At 41.1% G+C, this 24,529-nt stretch overlaps 1 protein-coding gene across 2 annotated transcripts in view; it reads left to right on the top strand.

Annotated features, from left to right (window-relative positions):
• Positions 1–19,109, top strand: part of DGKQ (diacylglycerol kinase theta) — a 149,417-nt gene extending 130,308 nt beyond the window's left edge. For both annotated transcript variants that reach the window (XM_019490650.2, XM_059724538.1), the window contains exons 19-23: positions 124–224; positions 5,133–5,279; positions 6,238–6,349; positions 10,534–10,686; positions 13,327–19,109. In XM_019490650.2, the coding sequence (XP_019346195.1) occupies positions 124–224; positions 5,133–5,279; positions 6,238–6,349; positions 10,534–10,686; positions 13,327–13,425 (612 nt within the window). In that variant the 3' untranslated portion in view covers positions 13,426–19,109. The remainder of the gene's footprint in view (positions 1–123; positions 225–5,132; positions 5,280–6,237; positions 6,350–10,533; positions 10,687–13,326) is intronic.
• The last annotated feature ends 5,420 nt before the right edge of the window (positions 19,110–24,529 follow it).

The raw sequence follows: 24,529 nt of genomic DNA, 5'->3' as shown, positions 1-24,529 counted from the left end.
GATTTGAAGAATAATCGTGTGGCTATCAGTTTTGTTGAAAATATTAAGAGTAGGATTTAATCTTCTCTTGTTAAAGTTTCAAGGCAATATTATATGTATTTAGTTTCATTTTTTATTTTTCAGATTGTACAAATGAATAATTATTGTGGTCTTGGAATTGATGCAGAGTTGAGCTTGGATTTTCATCATGCTAGAGAAGAAGAACCGGGCAAATTTAATAGCAGGTAAGAGTAAAATATGAGGACTGACTCTACATAGTACTATATATAGTCTGTATGGTATAATGAAACTCTACTAGCATTCACAAACATTTTTGAAAAAGTGAAAATAAAAAGTTAGGCTACAGCTATCACAGGTTCTGCAAGGAGTTGGGGGGTAATGGCAGAGTGGGCTGGGAGGCAGTGCACTGCCATTGGTGGGCCAGGTTGTCTTGCTCCATCTACATCAGTCTTTAAGATGGGTGTTTTATCTCAGAGATAAGATGATATGGGCCACTATGGGATCCTTTTGCAAGGTCAGGATTTACTGAGTTCCCAACTCATTTTTCCCATTGTTGGATTCTGCTCTCATGAGCCTTGCAAAAATCACTTTTCTCTTAGTAGAAGCATCTAGAGCAAGGCTGTTAAACATGCAGCCTGTAGAGCAGCTCTATCTGGCCCACAGGGCTACCGGAAGTTGGGGCCAGGATTAGGAGTGGAGCCCCTGTGACAAGTAGCCACTTGACCCGCAGGCTTGTCATACCTCCACCAGCAGTCCATGCTGGAGCTGCTGTTGCTACCACCGCCAGTGCATGTCCTTGACCCTGGGCTAGGTGTGGCTCACAAGAAGCCTTGTGGTCTGGATCCAGCCCAGGGCACAAGGTGAGTTTGACACCTCTGATCTAGACTAGTTTTAGCAACAGATGCTAGAAATGGAATTTCTGTGGCTCCTTCTTAATATTTATCATTGTAATTTCTTAATTAAGTGTTTATCATGTCTAAAGTTACTCATTTAGATGAAAGTTGCTCAGACAGTTTCCTTGGTAGTTCTATTCATGTAGCTATAACCAAGTGTGCTGGATGCTCCCATCTTTTTCAAGAGGTTGCTCTTTCAAATTTGAATCCTTTTAAGACTATTTTGACTATCTAATCTGGTCTATCATCTTAAAAAGAAATGCCTAATCCCCATAAAAGGTTTTTTTTTTAATGTGCTGCATTTGCAAAGTCAGAGTTATTTTTGAATAGCAAGTAAAATGAAGCTAGATAGTTCTGTTTTCTTGAGTTATTTGAAAACTGCAGTGTAGGACTAGCGATCTTTCTCGTTACTGGAGCCAATGAGAATTTTGTCACCAGATGCAAGAGTCGGTATTTCAGCACAGATGCTTAATTATGACATAACTTGGTGTGGAACATTAGCATGCATATACATATGGTAAACATTATGAGTAAGTATTACCTTGCACTTCAGTTTGTTTTAAAAAGTCATCAGTTCAGAAGTAAACAAACAGAATTTTATTCCTTCCCTTTATCAACTGTTCTGAGATGCCTAAAGATTATTTTTATTCTAGTAGATGTTTGGAATGGCTACATGCGCCCTAAGCTCCTTACATGTGTCTTTTAAACTGTTGAACTTCAGTTTGCTTATTTATGTGCAGTAATTCATCCCACTTATCTCTCTTTGCATTACTATTAAGTGTTTCTGGTAATTTATAAGTAAAAAAAAAAAAAAGTTCATAAACTAGGGTAGTGGTCCTCGACCTTTTTAGACTCCAGGCAACCCTGTGTAACTTCGGTGAATTTAGCAGCACCCTATTTCAAAAATGTTTTATTATAGTATTTAATTGCTTGAAGAGGGGCTGAGGAGGAGGAACAGCTGGCTAGGAGGAGTCTGCACTGCAGTGAGAATGGGGAGGAGGAGCAGCTGATAGAAAAGAGCCTTCACTTTATCTGCTCAAGCCTGTCATTTATCTTCTTTCAGGGACACTCTTCAAAGGCCTCTGGTGCTGTAGCACCCTGGTTGAGAACCACTGATCTAGGGAGTTAATCTGCAACAGTATTCTAAGTTTAAATCTTTATTGTTTACTTTTTCATATTTTTAGTATATCTTATTAAAAGCATACATATTACCTATGTGAAAGATAAATTAGCATTTCATGTGATGGTTTTGAAGGAAAGTCTAAATGTACTCAACTGTTTTCAGAACAGCCGTACTAAAATTAGCATTCACTGCAATTGCTAATGATGTTTTATCTATTTGTTCCTTTATTTTGACAAAATATATCTATATATAAATATAAAATTTTTCCTCTCTCCATGTGTATAATTATAATCTTTAAAAATTAGTAATGATATACTAAGTTTCCCATGTCATAGTTTTTACAGGAAAAAGGACAGGTTGCAAAGCATGCAATGGGATTTGTTTGCTTAAACCCCAGAAATGTTTTGAATTTTTTCTTTATCTTGGTTTTATTTTTTGCTTACTTGAAGTTATAGAAGTATGTAATCAGGTGTGTGTCACCATGGCTTAGAGTCTTAAGACATTTGTTAGCAACAGTGAAAATCTTCAGTGTTTTAAAGTTTTTTCTGCAGTACTCATTCATTATTTCCCATGGGTTTTTATAACACCTCGCTGCTACAAAGTCCTTCACTTCTCATCTCACATTTTTCCCTTTTCACTTCTGTTCGCAAGAAATAGTTTCCATTCTGCTTTCATGCTTCTTGTAACTCCTTTTTTGTTCTGAACAATAAGTAAATACGTCTTAATAGAGTAGGTTGTCCATCTGGGCTGGTGGTTTGTTTTGTTAAGCAGAGAATTGAATATACAACAGAGAACATCATCATGCCATTATATAAATCCGTGGTGTGCCTGCATCTTAAATATAGTTCTGCAGTTCTGGTCCCCGCATCTCAAAAATTAGAAAAGCTACAGCTACTGAGAAGGGATCTGGTGACTGTCTATAAACTCACTGGGGGGACCAGCGGAAAATAGGTGAGGCTCTGTTCCCTTGGGCACAATTTGGGATAACAAGGAATAACGGTCACATATTGATTGAGAGCAGGTTCAGGCTTGATATCAGGAAGCATTACTTTACAGTTAGGGCTGCCAGGCTCTGGAATGGGCTCCCAAGGGAAGTGGGGGTCTTCAAGAGGAGGTTGGATAGATATCTGGCTGGGGTATTATGATCCCAGCACTTGTTCCTGCCCAGGGCAGAGGGTCAGACTTGAGGATCTGTTCAGGTCCCTTCTGACCCTAGAAAACCACTGATAGTTCCATCATCCATTAATTTATCTAGGCCCTTTTTGTACCTGGCTATGCTATTTGCTTCCACCACCTCTTCTGGCAATGAATTCCAGAAGTTAACTATGTGTTATATAAAAAGAGGTACTTTGTCTTGTTAGTTTTAAACTCATCACCTATTAATTTCAACAGATGCCCCCTAGTTGTAGTATCCCAAGACTTGGTGAACAATAGTTCCCTGTTCACTTGGTCTACACCCTTCATGCTTTTGTAGATTTCTATCATATTCCCCACCTAAGCCTTCTCTTCCCAAACTGAAGACTCCTAGCATTTTTAGTCATTCCTGGTATGGCAACTGCTTGTTGTCCCTGATCATTTTGGTTTCCCTTCTCTAGTTCCATAGTATCGTAGTTTCTAGGGTATTAATACTGTGTAATGACTAATCAAGGTTCTATTTAAGCCTAAAATAGGTCCTGTGACTTGCTGTTTCATGGTAGCTTTTTTTTAACATGCATTCCAGCTGGTGCAGCTGTCAGTCATTATTGCAGGGGTTTTTTTAGTGAACTAGCTGCCAGGTGTAGGTGTCAAACTAAAGATTTAAAATGAGTATGGAAAAGGTTACCAGTTGCAAATTATTTGATACGTTTCTATGTTACAAAAAGCCATATGTTCATTCATCTAGTCTATCACATTAGTCTGTTTTTTAAAGTATTGTTTGCAACAACCCCCATATCAGGCCACAGCTACTGTTTTTATACTCCCTTTCTGACCCTGATGGAGACTATGCATTGCACTGTAGTTGCCCAGTTTGTTTTCCTTTCAGTAAGCATTACTTGGTGTTTTACTCTTTGGCAATTATCACTCAGAGTGGAAAATAAAATAGTATTTGGAAAAAAACACTACATGAACCCTTGCTTGTATAAAAAGTGAACACTGGTAAGGAAACAGACTCCATGAAATGTATTTCAGATCAAAAGTCCTGCACAGAGCAAAATTATGGCTGTTTTGTTGCGAGTCACTGCATGGTAACGTATTTGTAGGTTGTTCCCTAATCTTTTTTTTATTGAGCAATTGCTTTTGCTGTGTTTGAAAGGCAAAATTACATTCTGGTTTACTCCCAAAAGGAAACAGAAATCCTGGAAGATGACTGAGGTAGCAAAGATCATACTGCCCCGATAGAGGGGATCTCGGCAGGACTCCATGAAATTCACCCACTAGTGTAGAACTGTGCTGCAAATTCCATGCACAAAAATTTAGTCCCAAGTGTGACAATACCCTTTAAAATGTGAATAGTATAAGCCAATGCAGTGGTATCTTCCTAAGTCTTCAGGTGGTGTATAATAACTAAGTTGTCCAGCTCATCAGTCTCTGTGGACACAGCAGTGTTTGTGATATTTTTCTTGGATGTTATGGAATTCAACAACTTCTTTGCAAACATAGCCCTGTACTGTAGCCAGTTTTTCAGTGTTTAGTTTTTCTGTGAGCTTTTCTTGCAGTATATGAGGGTTGATGTGGGGGGAAGGCTGCTAGAGTTCAATAATGTTAAGGATACAATTTATCTTGTCTGCTTGGGTTATTTTACCCTGTTACTTGGTTCATTTAAAAATATCAGTCCGGATATAGACCTAGGCTAGGAAAAATGTTAGCATGTTACATAATGTCCTAATGAAATGCTGCTTAAAATGTTTGGGTTGATTTATGCCCAAGTAATGTTTATGAAGGTGCTGAATAGTTTCTGCCCTGGGAGCTAACATAACCCACATTAAAGTGGCTCTCCACTCTACTGCTGTGGCTAGAGCACTTCAAGGTTTGAGTCCACTACTGCCTACAAGTAAATGTTAGTTTTGTGCATAAAATTGTGCTATACTATTATGTCTGAGTTTACAATAATAGAGTGCGATGTTGGTTGATCCTAGGTTTCACAACAAAGGTGTATATGTAAAAGTTGGACTGCAGAAGATAAGTCACGCCAGAAACCTCCATAAAGACCTAAAACTTCAGGTGGACCAGGTTGAAGTTGAGTTACCAAGTATCGAAGGACTTATTTTTATTAATATTCCCAGGTAAAAATGTGAGAGAAGAATCTGTGTATGCACATGTCATATGTATGTATGTATGTATGTATGTATAAGGATGCTCATTAAGGTGGCATCTTTGTACTTAAGGGCCGTACTCTAATAATTATGGTACTATTTTAATATTCTAAGAACTGTGATGTGTGGGTTAGAAATTTGATGATTAGTGTATACCATATATCTATATTTCTATATTTATATCTCTGGCTAAGATTGTCAAACGTTCTTGAGGCAAGATCCTCAACTCTATTAGATCAATTTTGTTCAAGGGCTCTGTGAGCCAAATCTGTTCTGTGAGCTATAGGTTGCAAATCCTTACCCTAAAGTATTACATCTCTTGAAATCTAAAGCCTATTAATATTTTTGAGATTTAGGAAACTAAGGGCCCTGCTACACGTTCAGCTTAAAGATGGATAGAAACTAGCTATAAGATTGTTACACATTTTCAAGAACTAACTCTGGTTGGCTCTTTTTATAGCTGGATAGACATTTTTATGGAGTGATAATTACTTTGCACATGTGGCCAATTTAAATTTATTGTGTGATTAACCAGTTAATTGCATAATATAGGTAATGTGTAGGAGGGGCCTTATAGTTATCTTTAGTTCTCAAGCAGAGTTTTGCTATAGTTCTTTGAAACCCAAAGCACTTAAGTGCTACTTTCATCCTATCTTTTTTCCCCCATTAAAATCTACCTACCTTTCTCCCCACTGCTACCAAAGTTGTTAGAGTATTTCAAATTTTTATGAAGGTAAATATTGTAGTCCGTGATGTAGAACAGAAAACTACATAGTGGCGCTTTCTTGACTGAGGAAAAGCAGCATGTCAGCCTTATTCAGTGTTGTTTTGAAGCAGATCCCATTTGAAAATGGTTGTAAATATTTGGGTATTGTATATCAGATCCCAACATGTGCACAATAACAGCATTTTTATGTTCTCTGCATAGTTGGGGATCTGGAGCTGATCTTTGGGGGTCAGATAATGATAATCGATTTGAGAAACCACAAATGGATGATGGCTTACTAGAAGTTGTTGGTGTAACTGGTGTTGTCCACATGGTAAGTCAGTATAAGATTTACTTTGTTTTTGTTTGTTTGATTCCAAGAAGTACCAGGAACTATGGATATTCATTCATTCAACTTGTACTAAGCACTTACATTCAAAAGACTTCTTTTAAAACTGGTTTAGTTTGTAAAATGAGACAATTGGAAGATTTTGAATCCTAAGTTTTTTATATGAATAATTTATATTACAGTTATGCTATTAGCTTGATCAGGAAATGTACATTTGGTGCAGCATGGAGCTATTACTGCTAATAAAATAGTATTCCTGGGTGATATCAGTTACCTGTATACACAGGGGTGATTATGTGATGTGCTCAGAATTTTGAATGCGACTCAGGTTGGTTCGGTGACATTTGTGATCTGCTCTTGACATCTTCATTCACATGCCTGGCTTCAACAAGGTAATGCAGGGTGGCTGTAGATGTTAATCCAATCATGGCATTGCTTCCTTGCACGATGAAGACATTGCACCATGTGCACAGCTGCATATGCATAGGGCAGGCTGTCAGGAGGAGGGAAAAAGGAATAACAGCTTTCCCTGCTGCTGCTGACCAGCTAGAGAGGTTGTCACTGGTAAGCAGCACCATTGAAATAATTAGATGACTCTACTAAGCAGTCAGCCCCCAGGAACCTGGGGGTTTCCCTGGGAAACAAGGTGGAGGGGGAGGGAAAATCCTCCACCAGGTCTTTCCACCCATACATGGAGCTGGGGACACCCTGCAAGGCTGGAGCAGAGCCCAAGTCTCTGGCACAGCAGCAACCTAGGGAAGGATGGGAAAATTCCCCCACTTTCCTGGAAAAGAGCAAAGAGCTCCTCCCAGCCAAACCCCCACACCTCCAAGGCAACAGCAAGCACTTCCTCACACAAGTGCAGGGAGCCAGGGACACCCTTTCCAGCCGCAGGGCAGCCTGGTATGCTGGGAAACAAAGTGTGGAGGGGGTGGGTATTCCCTGCCTCCTCCCCTGTGCCTGCTGCTGCCCAGGAGACAGGCTGTGCACTAGTCGGGCAGGGTGTCCCTGGGTCCCTGCATTTGTGCAGGAAAGTGGCACCCAGAGGGAGCAGGGTGGAAATCCTCCAGGCATTCCTTACTGCAACACTCTTCACCCCACAACACACACAGGCAGTAGTGACTCCTCCCCCCACCTTTTTTCCCTTTAGTTGGAAATATGTATCCATGAGCTCCCTTGCACTGCTTGTTCAATAAAAGCTATCTTTCTATCAGCAGCTGTGTTCTCACTCTGTAGCCAGCCACATCCCCCTCATCATCCTTGCCCTAGAAATGCAAAAACATGGGTCCACGCACTCCCCCCTTCTCTCCACAGCCACCCCGAATCAAGGAAGCATACTGCAGAGTTTGGTCAAGTGCAGGCTACTGAACTTTATTGAACTCAAGTTTAGGGGAGAAGGGAAAGCAGAAAAATGGAAATGCTCCCAGCCACAAGTCAACTACCACCTGAGGCCCCCAAAGCAGGGTGAAAGTGCTCTTTGCCTTCCCCCCACAGTTTGAACCATTACACTTCAGTGCCTAAAAGGTGACTGTTCCCACTGGAATGTAAGGGCATTGTGTGCATAGATACCTATCGCCTGTGACAATTGTGAACTGGTGCCGGGTGATGTTTGGGAGCGGTTCAGTTATGTGTCAGCACCCTGATCTGCAACAGTTGTGAATTATTTCCCAATTAGTGACATTTGTGGATGATTCACTTGTTAGATGTGTCCACACCCTCAGTAATGTAGAAGGTCTGTCAGGCTTGCCTATGCTGCTTCCTTGCCACATGTGGAAATGCGCCTTGCATGCCTTGTCTGCTGGTTCTTGACTAATGTCAGATTCTAAAAACAAGGCACTGTGGCCATCTTGTGGTGGCCCTAAGTATTCCTCAAAAGTGGCCAGAGGCCCTCCATCAGGGGTGCTGCTTGGGGCACTCACTACATTGCTGTTGGGACTTGACCCATGCGCAATGGGAGCAAATGAGCAGGGCATGCTTTTCAGCTGTGGCCACAGGCAAAGCATGGAGGCCGTGTAGGCAAGCCTTCAGCAATATTAGTAGGCTTCAAAATAAATCGTGAAATATTTACATAAAGCCACTGTTAGTTACACACAGCAGTAAATGGTACAGACAAGGTAAATCAAGCACTTGTTTATATGCATCTTCAACTACAAGGAGATGCAGCATATTTGGGGGCTGAAAATGAACTGATAAAAGTGACCCAAGTGGACTTTTTAATTTTCTTGAGACTTATTAAATCCTGGATGATTAGTATGTTAACACCATATACACTATTTCAGCTTAATTTTAAAGCCAAGTTATTTTTTAGATCTGCTTTTCAACTTTCTTCTGATAGAAGCACAAGTGTTCTTATTTCATGTTTTTATGTTTCTCAGTAAAAAAAAGTTTAACATTTTAAAGGGTAACACCAACTTCAGAAACTGTTTCAGAATGCATAGATTTGTGGAATGTTATTAGATTAAGTCAGCAAATGATATTATAGCCAAGCATTTAATCAAATTAACATCTAGGCTTTGAATTTATTTTGAGAACAATCACAATTATCTTAACTACTTAGATAAATAAATAAAACTAAGAAGTGGCCATATACTTTAGGGTTTTGGCTTGAATGAGCCATTAACTGGGGTGGTCAGGAAGAAATTTTATAACTGTCCATTGTTAGCATTCTTGTTTCTTTTGCTAAAATGGCTGTTTCTGGACTACATGAATCAGTTCATATGTTGTTATATGGCAGTTTTCACCTGCATAAGAAATGCCATTGTTGGGATTTTCAGTTGCAATGTTAAGCCTTGTTATACTACTGTATTGTACTACATTTACTGTAGTTCTTTATTACATTAAGACATGAAGGCTTTTAACAGGGCCCGTGTCTCACTTTCCATTTTATCTGTGTACTGACTGAAGTTTCAATCTTGCAAGAAATGCAGAAATTGATTGTAAAACTTAAGATAGGAAATGCCATTTCTTATTACATACAGCATGCACTCAAGTAAAACATGTACCTTGTTTGTGCAAGGCAAAAAGAAAAGGTTTAGCTGGGAAGGAGAAAAGCTGTCTACTGCCAACAGCTATAGAGCCCAGTGTGTAGCATGTGCGGTTTTATTTTCAGTTGCCCCAGCAGAGGTATTTGTGTGTACACAGGGGGCAGGGGGTGCAAAGGATGCACAGACAGCTTTTTAAGGAAGAAAAATTAAGACAGAGCTATATGATGGCATTAAAATTTGGGCATGTTAGAAGCAACAGGAAAAAAAGACTTTCCAAACTGTGAATAGGAAACTGTTCAAAAATAACTTTTTAACTGTGAGGGGTAGCTGAGAACCGGAAGAGGTTACCTAGAGAGATTGTGGAATCGGCAACCTTGGAAGCTGTTAAGAGCAGGTTGCACAAAAATATGAATGTAATGACCCATGAAACCAGGTACCTTATCAAAGAAGGAAATTGAGAGCAAATCATGCCAAACCACCTAGACAAATCCATAGTGTCCGCTCATGGTAACCTCTCCCTTTCCAGATGTATTGTTAATAGACTGTTTGATTATTTACTCTAGTAACTTCCCAGTTGTGGAAGTCAGGCTGACTAATCTATAATTTCCCAGGTTCGTCCTTTTTCCTCCCACCAGAGATAGGCACTCCGTTAGTCCTTTTCCAGTACATAGATAAATTCTGTCAGGACCACCTAATATATATAATTCAAATTGTCAAAAGCAGTCTGTAGCCACTCCCCCTACTTCATTTATATTAATTTTGCTAGTTGTCTGGTTGCAGTTGAAGACTGAGGCAAAGTAATCATTGAGCAGTTATGCCTCCTTTGCATCTGCTGGAGTTTCCTAACAAATTTAGATCACACTCTGACAAATGACTCTGGTTGAGGTGCCTTTTTGGTTTCAGTTGTGCTCTGCATAGATTCATAAGGACTATGTGTGTGGAACCATTTCAGTGATCTACCCTGCATATCTGTATTTAGAACAATTTTCCCTTTTGCAGTTTTTGCTACTTAAAACTTTGGGTCATAATTTTGGAATCTTCTGGGAGTAAAAAACATATACAACAAGAAACTCGGGTGTACCCCAACACTGAAAATGATTTGAAAGACAGCATTGTCTTTACTTGGTTCTTTGTCATAAAGAAGATTTAAAAAATAAAGGCAATCTTCATTTGCTGTTCCAACAGGGTCAAGTACAGGGTGGTCTGCGATCAGGGATTCGCATAGCCCAAGGGTCATATTTCCGTATCACGCTTCTGAAACCCATCCCTGTCCAAGTAGATGGAGAGCCCTGGATCCAGCCACCAGGCCAGATCATCATTTCTGCTGCAGGACCAAAGGTACAAATACAAGCTTGCCTTGACCGTTTACTTTTTCTGTATTAAAATGTGAATTAAAGCAGTCTCATTTTTCTTTATTTTTGTTTTGTTTTGATCCTTAGAATAAAAACTTTCACAAGTCATTCTCTGTGTGTGTCTCCGTGTTTTGATGGTCCAGGAATTATGCAAAAAGTAAGGGTAGTTTTTTTGGTGATAACTTTTAGTGGATCAACAGTATAGTTGGAAGCAATGTTAGACAAGCTTTTGGGCACTAAGGGCTCCTATAGACGTGTGGGGAGGCTGCTCCGATGCGCTGGAAATCCAGCATGTCGGAGCGGACTCGATTAATTGAGTCTGCTGGAGCACAGAAATTGATGTGCTCTGGCAGCCTTCTGCATCACGTGTATCAGCGTCCCCATGTGTCTCCATGCTGACAAAATGGTGGTGGGGCGCTTTGAAATAAACACGGTCAATGAGCTTTAGATCAAAGCGCCTGCTGCCATTTTTCCAGCCTGGGGATGCTGATGCACGTGACACGCAGACACTTTTTAATTAGCATGGCTTGCTAATTAAAGCACCTGGTGCTGCATCCCAAAACACATGTAAAAATGCCCAAAGTGCTCTTCTTCAGAACTGTTCAGGTTCTGAATGATTCTGGGCAGACCAGAATGACCGCCTACCTGATGCAGGATACTTTGTGCCTGAAAGCTTGTCTAACATTGGGAGAGATGTTAGTCCTATAAAACTAGCAGCTCGTCCTATGGAAAATATCACCTACCAATCTTTCATACTTGTTGGAGGTGTCTCTTTCAATTTCCTTGACCATGGGAACAGGGTTTATTTTGATGTTTATAAGTGGACTGCCTGAATTACTTGTCTCAGCTCTGATGCAAATGGCTTTGGTTAAAACATGGCATGGTGCTGTCCATACACAAGACTAAGCCATACTTCAGAATGGTCAAGGCACTATTAAACACGTTAGTGGTTAAACGGATCCATGACACTAGTTTTGTTAATGTAGGTTTTCATGATAAGCATTCCTATTTATCAAACAATGGCGCTACGTTGATTTGTTCCTTAAAAATCATATACACAATACCACTCCAGTCCTACTGCAGCTGGCAAAGAAGTGGAGAAATTAGGATATGTGATGGGAGAGTAAGGAGGAAAAAGGAAAAGGGGATGAGGAGCTGGGTAAGAGAACAGAGTATGCAAGTGCACAGGATTCTGCCCCCCCTCCCGCCCCACCTTCCCAATTTTGTAACTTGACTTTAGATCTGCAACTGGCAATTACTAAAGTTTACAGCTAACTTTTAAAAAATAAAAGTAAGCTTAAAGTGAGAGATTTATCTTTAGACATGTAAACTCATGCCAAGGCTAGGTTGCTTTTTAACAAGCAGCAGGGAATTTGAAAGCTGTATTTATGCTTGTTATATGTTTACTCCTAATTGTGCATGCAACCCCTTCACAGTTTGCTGGACAGAGGACAAAGCACCAGCCACCAAGGATTTAATATTTCTGCTGACATTGAAATGCAGAAATGAATGTTTTGCTAATTGGCTATTGGTTTAATGGAGCACATCCCCACAAAAGAGGCCACGTTCGCAAGCTCCTGCCTAGAAATTCCTTGAAAGGTAGCTTAAAAGTACTGCTGGAATCTGCTACTACCAAAAATTTTGGAAATCCTGTGAAATTCCAAGCATTCCTTGTATCCAAATCAATATCCTTTTAGGGGGAAACAGTTGTCCAGATTGTGCCTCACTTGCACAAAAAGAAAAAAATCCCAAAAAATCTTTTCTTCCATATGTGAAAAACATATGCATTCTGTAATTTAAGGTCACTGAACAGAAAGTGTATTACATGCACTGTTTTTGTACCTGAAAACTTATTTAATGCGTCTCCCACCTATATAATTGTTCCAACAAAAATTACCAAAAACTGGTCCAGTAAACATTACCAGATATCTTGCTGTTTGTTTATTCCCCACACCATCACAGCTAAAGAGCAGAAGACTATACTTAGCCACACAAAACATTTACACTTGTGTTTAAACAAGGCAACTTTGCCTAATCTGAAGGAATGTTACCTCCAAAAAGATCAAGGATAAAATTCTAGTACTGTTAATTTAAACCTGTTTAGTTTTCTTCTGCCTCCTCCACCGTGGGGTAGCCATTTGTTAAATTCAAATGTTATTAATTGCTGCCTTCCCAGTTAGTGATGATATACTGTAATAGTAACTAGGGCAGCTGCCTATCTGTTCCTGATCCTAGTAAGGTTGGAGTGTTGTAGCTGTAATGATTCGGGAAATAGGAAAGAGGCAGTTTTTTGTGGTGATCTTTTATTGGACCAACTTCATAGTTGGAAGAGATGTATATACAGTTGGTCCAAATAAATGATGCCCCCCCCCGTCCCCCGTCCCCCCCCCCAAAAATAAATCCTTGCTTCTTGCCTGTTTCTGGTGTTATTTACATTGGTATGTGAGCCTACTAGTGTAAGTTTTATAGCTAAATATCTGTACTTCTGTCCACACTCTGTGTTGTTAAATATAGGAGGTTTGAAAAAAGGTTAGTGTGACTTTATAGTACATTCAAAGTGCACAGTTGTGGTGATCATTTGCTTTTATTGTTAAATGTCTTAAGCTTTCTCCAAATTTTTTTCAAGGTCCATATGTTGAAAAAATCCAAGCAGAAGCAGAAAAAAGTTGGAAGCACAAGAGAGACAAGAACTGATAGTGTGTCAGTCACAGAAGAGGGACGCTAAACTGAGAAGATCTTTATAGAACAAATACTGCATGCCTGCTGCAGGGAACATGAACCTATCCTGGAAAAGTATGTTCAGAGGAGTGGTAAAGAAAGGTTGCTTTATGAAACCACCCATTTATTGTGTGTTGAAAGTAATGTGTTCTGCTCGCTCTCGCTCTCTCTCCTAGTTTCTAGTTACATGGGTAAAATGCATCTAATTTTTGTGCCACTACGTTTGCCTTTGGTAACTTTTCCATGAACTATTGCCCAATTTTTGGAGTGTGTATAGCTGATAACCACAGATTGAGATCTTCCTAATTACTTTTTCCAAACTTCATTATTTTTAAGAAGATTTCAGCCTTTTTTAAAAATTTTTCATAGATAAATCATTGTCTCCAAACAAAAAGGTGATAAGATACTATAATTTCCTTGAGTTAAGCCAGATGAGTCAGAGTCACTGCTACTTTACCATTATAAGTTATTCACATTTGAAGTATAACGTTAGTGATCCCTACAATAAATGTCCCATGTACAGAGCAGAGAAAATATGCTTAAATGCATGAGTCAAAATTATTTGAGATGGTTTATCTGCACATTTTTGTTAGACAGTGTGATGAGGGGGGAGGGGGCAAACCATCTTTAACTGTTACAGAATGATTTATCTTCTTCCAGACTATCCTGTCAAATACTTTTTAAAATGAGCCGTTAAATTTCAGCAGTGTTCTCTCTCAAGTCAGTGGGAGCAAAATTACCTTAGTAATGTTCATAGACAAAAGACACTTTTTGGAGTCTGTTTTTTTTCTCCACTACTGAGCACATTACCTTTGGTGACTCACTACTCCCTGCATATCTTCACTTTTGTCATTTCAAACTCATATCCTTTTTTGAAATAAGTTATGACTGCTTTCAAAGTAGCTGCAAAAAACCCTAGAAGATTCACTAGTAATTTGGGGAGTGACTGTCATCTCAATGAAATACTTAGTGATAGGCAAGCATTAAATTGAAATAGTAACTTAATTTACTGAGCTGTTCTGTGAGGTGTGGTGCACATTTACTAAGACTATCTGTGGCAATTTGTGCACAGTGTTGGTAGAATTTTTTTTTTTTTTTTTTTTTTTTACTGGGTTACTTCAGATTCCTGAAATTGTGGCTAGAAAGTAAAGAAAGGTCTATAATTAAGTAGCATTCCCAAGAACTGCTCTTGTCTGCAGGTTGGGAAAATGGATTGGCTTTTGGAAGGATGGAGAAGGGGCAGAAAAAGCACTGTTATCACAACTGGAATATCCCAGCCACACTGACCCCAAACATCCCTTTTTCTTAGCTTCACTCCCAGGTGGACGTGCTGGGAAGGTTGATGTAGTGCAAGTGGTGGAATTTGAAGTGGTGCACTTAATGCTGGAATATGTAAAATGTTATATGTTTAAAATGGCCATTTGACCTGGTCTACAAGTACTATCAGAGTTTTAGCCATGATTTCAAATGTTGTCTTTTATGGCTGTAACATTTGTCTTGCTTAGTATAGCTTTTACGACTGATGGTAATTTTACTACATTGATATTGGTGGACTGCTGTGAATCATTTTGCCAAAACAGCATTATATAAGATGGCTTTATTGAACTTTTTTTCACAATAAGACTTCGTGATTTTAGCGGGGTGAAAACAGTTAGTTGGCTTACATCACTCACTCATGAAAACGCATTCTGCCATTGGGTGATGTGCAGCAAGTCCCTCCTAGCTGGTCCTTCAATTACATTGGCAGGATGACTCCCAGTACAAACTGCAAGGGTCTATAGTGACCTGAAATTTTTAGCCAGGAATACTAGTTACAAAATTGAAGAACAGTGATCTAAGAATTCAGTGCCACCGTGTGTGTTGGCTTTATCTCTGTAAAGCTAATTTAAGTTTGTAAAATCAACCACAACTGCTAATGTAAAATTAAAGAAAAGTGTGTGCGTGTGTGTGGGGGGGAGGGGGAATAATGTCCTAGCATTAAAACTGATGCAAGACTTTGACAATAATGAACTAAACCCTAAACAAAGAATGAACTAACATGGATGCTTGCACATTAAACTGCAACTCTCTCTACAAACTTATATAATGATGTTTCTTGACCAAGTAGGATTATATACTCAGTCCAGATGCTGTTAATCCCCAAGTGTTTATACGTGTTTGTTCTTTACCTAGTAGCCCATCTCTCTGCTATATAAATATATTCATAGCTAAAAAAAACAAAAAAAAAATCCCAATTTGGAAAAAACCCCCAAAAAAACCCAACTGTGGTAACACTTATATAATTGTTTAAGACTTGCTATTTAGTACAGCATGCAGCATGGCTGCTTTAAAATGTACCTTTTGTTACTCTAGTGCCTGCGATATATGTTATGTATATTTCCAGTTTTCTTTATAATTGAATTGAGTGGTTTTTGATCAATGCAGTTTGACACTTGACAATATAACTCCTTTCAGTCTATACTACATGTAACTTTCCCACTGCCACATTGTAAGTGTGCCTCTTCCCATCTTTTGCAGGGAATGCCTTCATGCTTCCTTGTCTCCCTACCCCTTCTGCTGAACCTGATAACAGCAGTGCTTGTTAGTGCCAATGTTAATTATTATATCTAACTGGAAAAACTGTTCAGCAGTTGGGCTGCAACCATCTCTTCGTTTCCCTTTAAATCCTCTTAGCTCTAAAGTTGAAAAGTCTTTCAGTTATTAACTAGCTTAAATTCATACAGGCAAGATTAGATTCCCGATTGCCTGATCATTATTTTTGCACATATTTTGCACTTAACAGTAAAGGCAGAATGGGCATGTTTAGCATAGGGCAAATTTTCCTTTTTAGTATTTGTAGTGTCAATAAGGAAAAGATTTTGCAGACTTACAGAAGCACTTTCAGTTTAAAAATAAAACGGGTCTATAGAATGCAGTTTAAAGTTTTCAAGATTTTTTTGATTGTGATATTCAAGAGCATCCACTTAATTTATATTTTTCTTTAACTGCTCTGCTAGGGAAAAGGAGAGGAAACGAGTAACTTGTTGAAATGCATATTTATATCTGACTGAAAGTTCATGTAAACTTTAAACACTTACATTGGCTGGTATTTTATGAATAAACTTGTTAGACTCATTTTACAGTCCATAAGATTCATTTTAAATTTGTTTAATGTTGACAATTATTCATTTGGCACTTGGTGTAATGGGGAGTCCAACTCAGGTGTTTGCTCACCTGACCAATTTGATGCATGCTCTTGGACTGACAATGTAGTTATACTGAACAGTGGCATAACTAGGGTGCTGATTTAGGGAAGGGTGAAAAAAAAGTCTGCTGCAGTCATGATTGCACTCTGTGCCCTGGGCACCCAGCCATGTCATTACTCTGCTGATATTGAACAGAAAATATAGTGGTTTTAATAGAAATTGTTAACATTGCTTCTAAATGTACAGTTAGGCCAACAATGTCATTGTTTACAGAATGGTGATTCTTGATTGTAAGCATCCTGATCAGTGGAAATAATGCATTGCCACATGTTTTGATAGCATTGTTTCTAAATTAAGGCAGGGCTGTCCAACTGATAGCCCTTGGGGGCCACATGCAACCCACAAGAGACCTGTGGGCACATACAGCTGCCTCTCCCACTGCCATGTAACAGGGAAGGTCCCAGGGGGCCCACATGCTGCATGTACTATCCATGTATAACGAGCCAGGGAGCCATGTTCCACCAGTGTAGCCCATGTTGTGGTCAGGGGGTGGGACATGCTCTGCCTGTGCAGCCTCTACAATGCAGTGTGTGTTTGGGGGGGAAGGGGAGGAATGGGACATCCCGGGAAGCTGTGCACTGTCAGACCTGCCTGCAGTCTGTGTGGGTAGGTGGGTGGGTGGAGGGGAATCCCAGGAGCCTGCCCTCAGAGCATATGGTGTGTGTGGTCCCCAACTATGCCACAGTTGAACAACCCTGAATTAAGGAAATAGTTGCCTTTGTGGTTCAGGCACCTAAGTGCAACCTTTCAGAAAGATTTAAGAGTGGATTTTGACTTTTCTGCTCTTCTACTCTTAGAAGAGATTTTGTACTAATACAAGTGTTGGATTGAACATTTTTCCCTAAATAATGGATTTATTTTCTGTAAAAAATAATTTATAAGATGGTTTTATAAACTGTTATGTTGTTGAAAAAGTCTTTCTGAACTTTTGAAAGAATGTATATAGCTATCAAAAATGGTATTCCAAAGGAGATAACTATTTTTTTAATGAGGGTAGTGAAAGTGATAACTCCACTCCCTTAATTCCTCTGTGTTTTGCAACATTCTCTTGCTAATTGAAAGAAAACTGATTCTCAGAAGGTGTGGCTTCATTTACATTCAGTTGCTCTGTGTTTTAATTTCTTTGGTAGCAATTCAGAATATAAACACCTGTGTAGAGGTTTAACTTCACCAAGTAAAGTCCTACAGATTAAAGGTTAAAAGTCCTGTGATTGGGCATAAAAAAAAATAACAATTATGGATATTATTAAATTTCCATAATCAGTTTAGATCAGATTTGTTTATCCTAAGGGGCCAATCGGACACCAGTTGCTTCCAAAACTAGCTTTCAGTTGATCCAAATGCGCACAAGTAAGACTACAAATACTGTTGCTGATCTGTCTGCTGCTTCTTTTCCTCTGTACTTGTAAAGTGTCTAAACAGAGTAGCAACAGGTGCCTAAGAAATTAATGAGCACTGAGTACAAATAGTTTATTGGAAAATAGAAGCTTTCTTCCTATAAAACCAAATCCTTGGGTGGGGGGCGGGGACTGCATCAATGAGGTAATTGGTTAATTTACAATTTTGGAAAGCACAGTATCCAAAAATCTTTTAATTGGAAATTGCTTTTTGTTTCTAAGCCATGTCGCTTGGTCCAAGTGTAACCAGGATGAATTTCTTGGGGAAGGGAACTGTAATATTGAAAGCAAAGCAGCACATACCATGGAATTCGCTAAAAAGTTTGTGTGCCATAAAATTTGTGATGTGCTTAACTGTAGTCTGAGCATCCTTAATTAACACAAGTAACTGTGTGAATATATTTGCCAATTTCATTGGAATAGTTCTTTAAATATAACAAACAATGTTTTAGAAAGCAAGTACTTAAAGATGCCTTCGATCATTTCTTTTGAATGTTGTAACATATACTGGACCAGCTTCTACCAACAAGTAAAGCTAAACTGGCCATTGAATAGTTCAGCTGTTGCATAGTGCTTTTTTGTGCATGCATCTGCCTAATAACTCTCAGTATAACCACCATTAAAGTGGTTGAATACTATTACTACATTGCGTGCCTCAAACTAATAATGTACATCATACAAGTTTACTAGTGGCTTGATTTTAAAATAAGGTTTAATGGTATAACTAGTTTGTGGTAGTCTTCCTTGCAAACCACTATGTGGTAATTTGTTTCTCTGAATTAGTGTTCTTGAAATGTAGTAACTGTAAAAAAAAAATAATAATAATTTATGAAAGGTGGACTTTTATTGTATATTTAAACATTCCGTTTGTCCTCAAAATATGTTCTTTGAATAATCGTGTATATATTTTTGCAATATGCCTGTGTTTGATTGTACATTTTGCACTGACTGAAATTTGTTATCTAAGTATAATTTGTGAGTACCAGAGATCTATATGTAGAGTATATACCTGTGACAAATATAATCAGTAATTTCTGTTCTGCTCTTGATGCATCTGTGTGGTTTTGTTTTTTTTTAATGTGGTGCAGTGTGATTATGAAAGAAGACTTCATTTTATTTTACTTTCCTTTCAGGACACTGCTTAACTGAGTATTTTGGAGTATCAGGTGTTGTACTATAAAGTTTTGGGTTTTTTTGTAGCAGTATTGTTCCTCTTAGGCCTGAATTTTACAACACCGACAAAAAAACTGTAGTGGATGTGTTTAGAAATACTCTTCTGTAATAAGTATCATAGTTTCCTCACTGATCACCTTGCTATTAGCCAGTCTCCATTCCAGTTTTAACCCTGCAACCCTGAAGCATTGCTATGTTTATACTATATTCTTTCATCTTTTTTCAATTTAACATTTTAGCTGCTTGTATATGTGTTAGCACTCTGAAATTGTTTAAGATTCCATTTATGAGATGCAAGGATTTTTGTAGGTGATATGTTTTACTGGACCAACTATATAGTTGGAACAGACTTAAATGAACTTCTGGGCATGTGGTATCCAAAAGCTTGTCTGAATCTATCCAAACCATGTGATTGGTCTAATAAAAGATACTACCCACAAAAATCCTTGCCTCGCATGTTTCCTGGACCATCACAGCTACAGCATCACTTCAGCACTACCTAAACTGCCATTTTAAAATTAAGATTAATTTTAGCACTGATGCAGAGCAGGGTGGTTCAGTTGTTGGCTACAGATGACCAACTCTCGGGATCATCATAAATTCCAGTTTATTAAATTTTGCACTCAGTCTAATAAAGTCACAAATCCAAGGGTTATGAGCAGCGCTGGTCTCTTTAAATATACACACTCGCGTAGCAGCTGCAACAGAGCACTGGTGTTGGGTATACCTATCCAGAGCACTGGAGTCAGCTGTCGATGGCCAGTCAAGGTTTCCTCTGAGGCAGTGTTGTCTCCAGAAGGGAGTCGCCGGCTGGTCCTTCTGGTTGGACAGGTTGAGTGCTGATCAAGTTGAAGATGAGGAGGGTGCCACTGGGACACTTCACTGCCATTTATCCCTGTCTGGCAGACTTCAGTGATCCCCCAGTTCTTGGGCTTACCCACTCTAGGAGTCTCTGACCCTTGTGGGATGCTCCTGGATGGCAGCTGTCAGCCATTGGGGCTCTTTCCTGCCGGTATGTGCTGTTTCAGTGGTCCACTTTGGATTTTTGACTAATTCACCATGGGCATGAATAGGGGCTCCAGGAGAGGTCGATCAGGTGGCATTCAGTCTCAGGAACTGGTCCTCTGCATTGATTAACTCAAACTGGAGACTTTGTTGGACGGACAATGGAGTTAAAGGAGTTCCCGCTGCTGACATTGATACCTTCCTCCTGTCAGTCTGCGGCTCGGAGGTGTCCATTGCCACTTGTTAACTTTTAACTGCAGGTGGTTACACCTATTACTCAGTCACTCTCTTATTCCAACTTGCTCCCATTCATTCAGGAAACCAGCCCCACTACAGAGAAAAAGCGGCAATTCAATTCCAGCACTTACGATTACGATCCAAGTGCACTCTTTAACAATAGTTCTAATAATATTACAGGGTGTAACTGTACAGGGACTGCATTCCTTAAGGTTTAAAAATATAAAATATAAAATGTCATGGCAAAAGGTAAAGATGAAAGATGAAATATAAAAATACAGAATAACCACCACACAGTGTTTACTATTTTATGTCTTACAAAATACCTATACAATTTCATATCCTATCTCATGTCTTATAAAATACTTATTAAAATACAATTTCATTACCTATGTTTTATGATGGAGGGAGAGAAGAAGAGCGGGAGAGGAGGAAGGAAGAAAAGGTGGAAAGAGAAAAGAAATGCACTGAAAAGGGGCGGGAGGAAGGGATTGCAGGCAGCCCATGAGGGGTTACCGCCTGCCCGCCCCCTCCCTCCCCACACACACACACTCCCATGCAACTGCTGTTGCCCCTAGTGCTCTGGCTGCCACACGATCTAGGGTCTTAGGCCTTCATCTCCCTCCCCCAGCTTGTGCTGCATGCCCCCATCCCAAGGATGGGGTAACATAGTGCAGCATAGCCTACATTACCAGGGGCTTGTGCAGTACAGTGCCACAAGGGAGACCACAGGGAGCTAAAGCTGCGGTGTGGTGCTGTGCTATATGAAGGAGTGCCTGCCCACATGATGCAGCAGCGTGGGGAGTGCCCATTTGCATGCATAGTATGGGGAGTAAAGTGGGGTTGAATGCCCCCACATGTAGGTGGGTGAGGCAGGAAGCCCATGGGGCCTGTGGCACTCACTAGTTGTTTCCTCTATGGTGTATGGCTCTTGCTGGTGTGGCCCATGTGGTCCTGGCTGCTTTGAAGTTGGAAAGCCCTGATCTAGCGTCTCAGAGATCTAGAGTCTTGCTATGTCTCCATCTTGCTTTTAAGTCTGGTGCACTGTTTTCAAACATCCTTTTTGACATAAGTTTAGGTGGTATCTTTTTTTCTGGAAAGATTTTACGTGACACAGATAGGAAAAGAGCCATTACTGTATCACAGATTTAAAATATGTCTGTAATATGACTTAATTTTTGCCATTGATTTTTATGCAAAATTAAAAAATTACATTTCTGGACTTCACCTTCTAGGCCACATACGCATGTTCAAAAACCCTGAGGAGGAATCAATCTATTGTGTGGTTTTCTCAAATTAACGTAATTTAGATACAGAGTGAACAGCATACATGTCCCCCTTTTGGAGGAGGGGTGGGGGGAAAAGCTTCCAGGCATCCTGTGTTGGTCAAGGCCTGCAGAGGGGGTGCATTCCTGCAGGCCTCCCAGCATGCCCTGTGTGCTCCCTAGATTGCCAGAGATGACTGCATGCAGCCAAGCAGCAGGGCCACCTCTGATTGACATCTAGGCATGGGCAAGCACTCCCCAACCCCTCATGTCACTGTGGACCTTTCCCTACCCCCATACCCTGAGGCTTCCACAAGAGCCCCAGGATGTGTGCCCTCCTTTGTGAATTGCACATGCTATCATGTCCTGGCCTGCCCATACCCTGCCATGGCATCCTATCACCTGTGCCCAAGCACTACCCAGGTGCTGCATTGTGTCCTGCTTGTCACCCTATGCAACGCGAAGGAGACTGCAGGACATCAGACATACCCATCTGACCATTCTGCAGAAATTGGCTGCCATGGGATGTGCCTTCCTGCCCCTAAGCCAGCAGCTGGCTCTCCTGTGTAGGGTCACCTGCAACATCCTGCACCCACCAAGCATCCTGGACTGGGCCACCAACTTCCATGTGGCTGACAAGGACAAGACCATGCAAGATACCATGGACATTGGAGTGCTCTGGCATCACCTGGCCATTGAGCACTGGTTCCGGGCTCATACCACCAGCCGTGACTTGTGGGAGCAAGTAGTCTTGGACACCTGGACCAACAAACAATGAGTCCAGGCTTCTTGCATGTACTGGGCCACCTTCATGAACATTATTGCCCAGGTGACCCCTCACATCACACACCAGAAAGTCGGCATGCGGCCACCCCTCACTCTGGAGAAGTGGGTGGCCATTGCTGTCATGAAGTTGGCCACCACCAACAGTCTCTGCTACATCACCAACCATTTCAGTGTGGGCAACTCCATAGCGAGAGGGGGTGTCCAGGAGATGTGATCCAGAACATCCTGCCCAACTGCTTCATCTGCTTCGTCAGTCTGCAGGAAGTGGTCATTGGCTTCTACTACATGGCCTTTTCCCAATTGTGTGAGCGCCGTGGACAGCCCAAGCTTTCATCATTCACAAGAGTTACTTCTCCGTCATCCAGCAGGGTGTCACTGACCACCAGGGTTGCTTTCCCCACATCTTCAGCAGCTGAGTGGAAAGCACCAATACTGCCCCTGTTTTCTGTAACTTCTACTCCCCCAGATGATGGAGAGTGGGTGCTATGCTCCAGGAGTTCCCAGTTTCATCCTTGATGCCATTGTTGTTCCTGCCCTCATCATTGGGGACCTGGCGTGCCCCGTCCTGCTGTGGCTCATGAAGCAGTGGACATGCCTTCAAGGTGGAGGATGAGAATGTGCTACATGTTGTCATCATCATGTGCCCTCTGCAACATCTGCAAGATGAGGGGGAGGTCTTTTGCAAAGCCTGGGAAGAGGAGGTATGGTGCACAGACCAGACATGGCGCACTGTACATGCACGGCACAGGGATGCTGGAGAGAGCAAGCCCCCCAACAAAGGCAATACCTTGGGTGGGGGGGGGTACATACCCCACCTAAAATTGGACGCTGCCCACCAATTCTTCTCTCAGCACAGCAGGAACCAGGGTCCTAGGTGTGCTGCATGTGGGCAGCAGACCCTGAAACAGTACTGGGAGAGGGGTGCTGTGTCCTTCTCTAGAAACTGCGGCCAGCAGCTGCTCCACTCCCTCACAAGGTCCAGGCACCCAGGGTCCTGCAGGATTCAGACCATCCCTGGGGCAGGCAGGAACTGACCACTCTGGGGAATGTCAGCAGAGCTCTTGCACTTCCCGCTTTCGCCCCTGTCTCACCCTCCTCCCATCTTTCCCTTACAGGAGAGGCATTTCAGCACTGTATTCATCCAGGAGTGGTACTTCACTTCTGACATTTGCCTGGTGAAAGCCAGGCCCAGAGGGATGAGATTTACCACTATTTCTAGAGAAATGCTAGCCTGCTGAGGACATGGTCCCCAGGGGGTGTTTAACAGCTGAAGGGGGGCCATCTGCTTTGAGGGCACACAAGGGAATCCTAGGTTGCTATTCAATGTGAGAGTCCAGCTCATATGCTACCTGTGGCTCTGCTATGATAAGTTGACACCCGTGGATGAGTTCAGAATTGGCACACTATTGATGTGATGCTGAACCCATGACATGAACCAGAGGGAGGTTCCTTGCACCCTGGCTGCCTAAGAAGAGTCCTATGGTGTTCTGTCCTTGGCTTTCCAGTACCATTCTTCTGCTTTGAATACACCAGGAGGGGGTGGGCATTGCTTCTCTTTCAGGGTTTGGAGAAAGGGGGAATGTGTGTTTGAAGGGTTAGTATAGTGACTGCCTGCATTGTGAGGCTCAGAGTTGCCTGGCACCCATGATCTTTCCTTAGGGATTGGATCAGATGCGGAAGAAAGTGTTGGAGTGCCATTTGCAAGCCTCTCCAGATGCACAACCTGGGAGTCACCCTGGCAGCAAGACTGGATCAGGTGAGATAACCGTTTCCATGCAGGACTCCTGCCATCACATTTGTGCCTTTTTGGACTGAGAGGGAGGGAGGGAGAGGGGGTGTTTGGCAAAGGACATTTTTTCTCATGCCATGTGTTTCTGAGGGGCTGGGGAGAGGTAGGGGGAGAGGCCAGCAGGTATGTCTGGTGGCAGTCTTTTGGAGACATGCTTGCACAAAGAGCTTTAGGCTGGCAGGCCATCATTGTGCTGCTACCTCCCTGCCCTGCT

Source organism: Alligator mississippiensis, chromosome 3 (genome assembly GCF_030867095.1).
Source record: "Alligator mississippiensis isolate rAllMis1 chromosome 3, rAllMis1, whole genome shotgun sequence".
Lineage (NCBI taxonomy): Eukaryota > Metazoa > Chordata > Crocodylia > Alligatoridae > Alligator > Alligator mississippiensis.
This window is presented reverse-complemented; position numbering and strand designations above follow the sequence as displayed.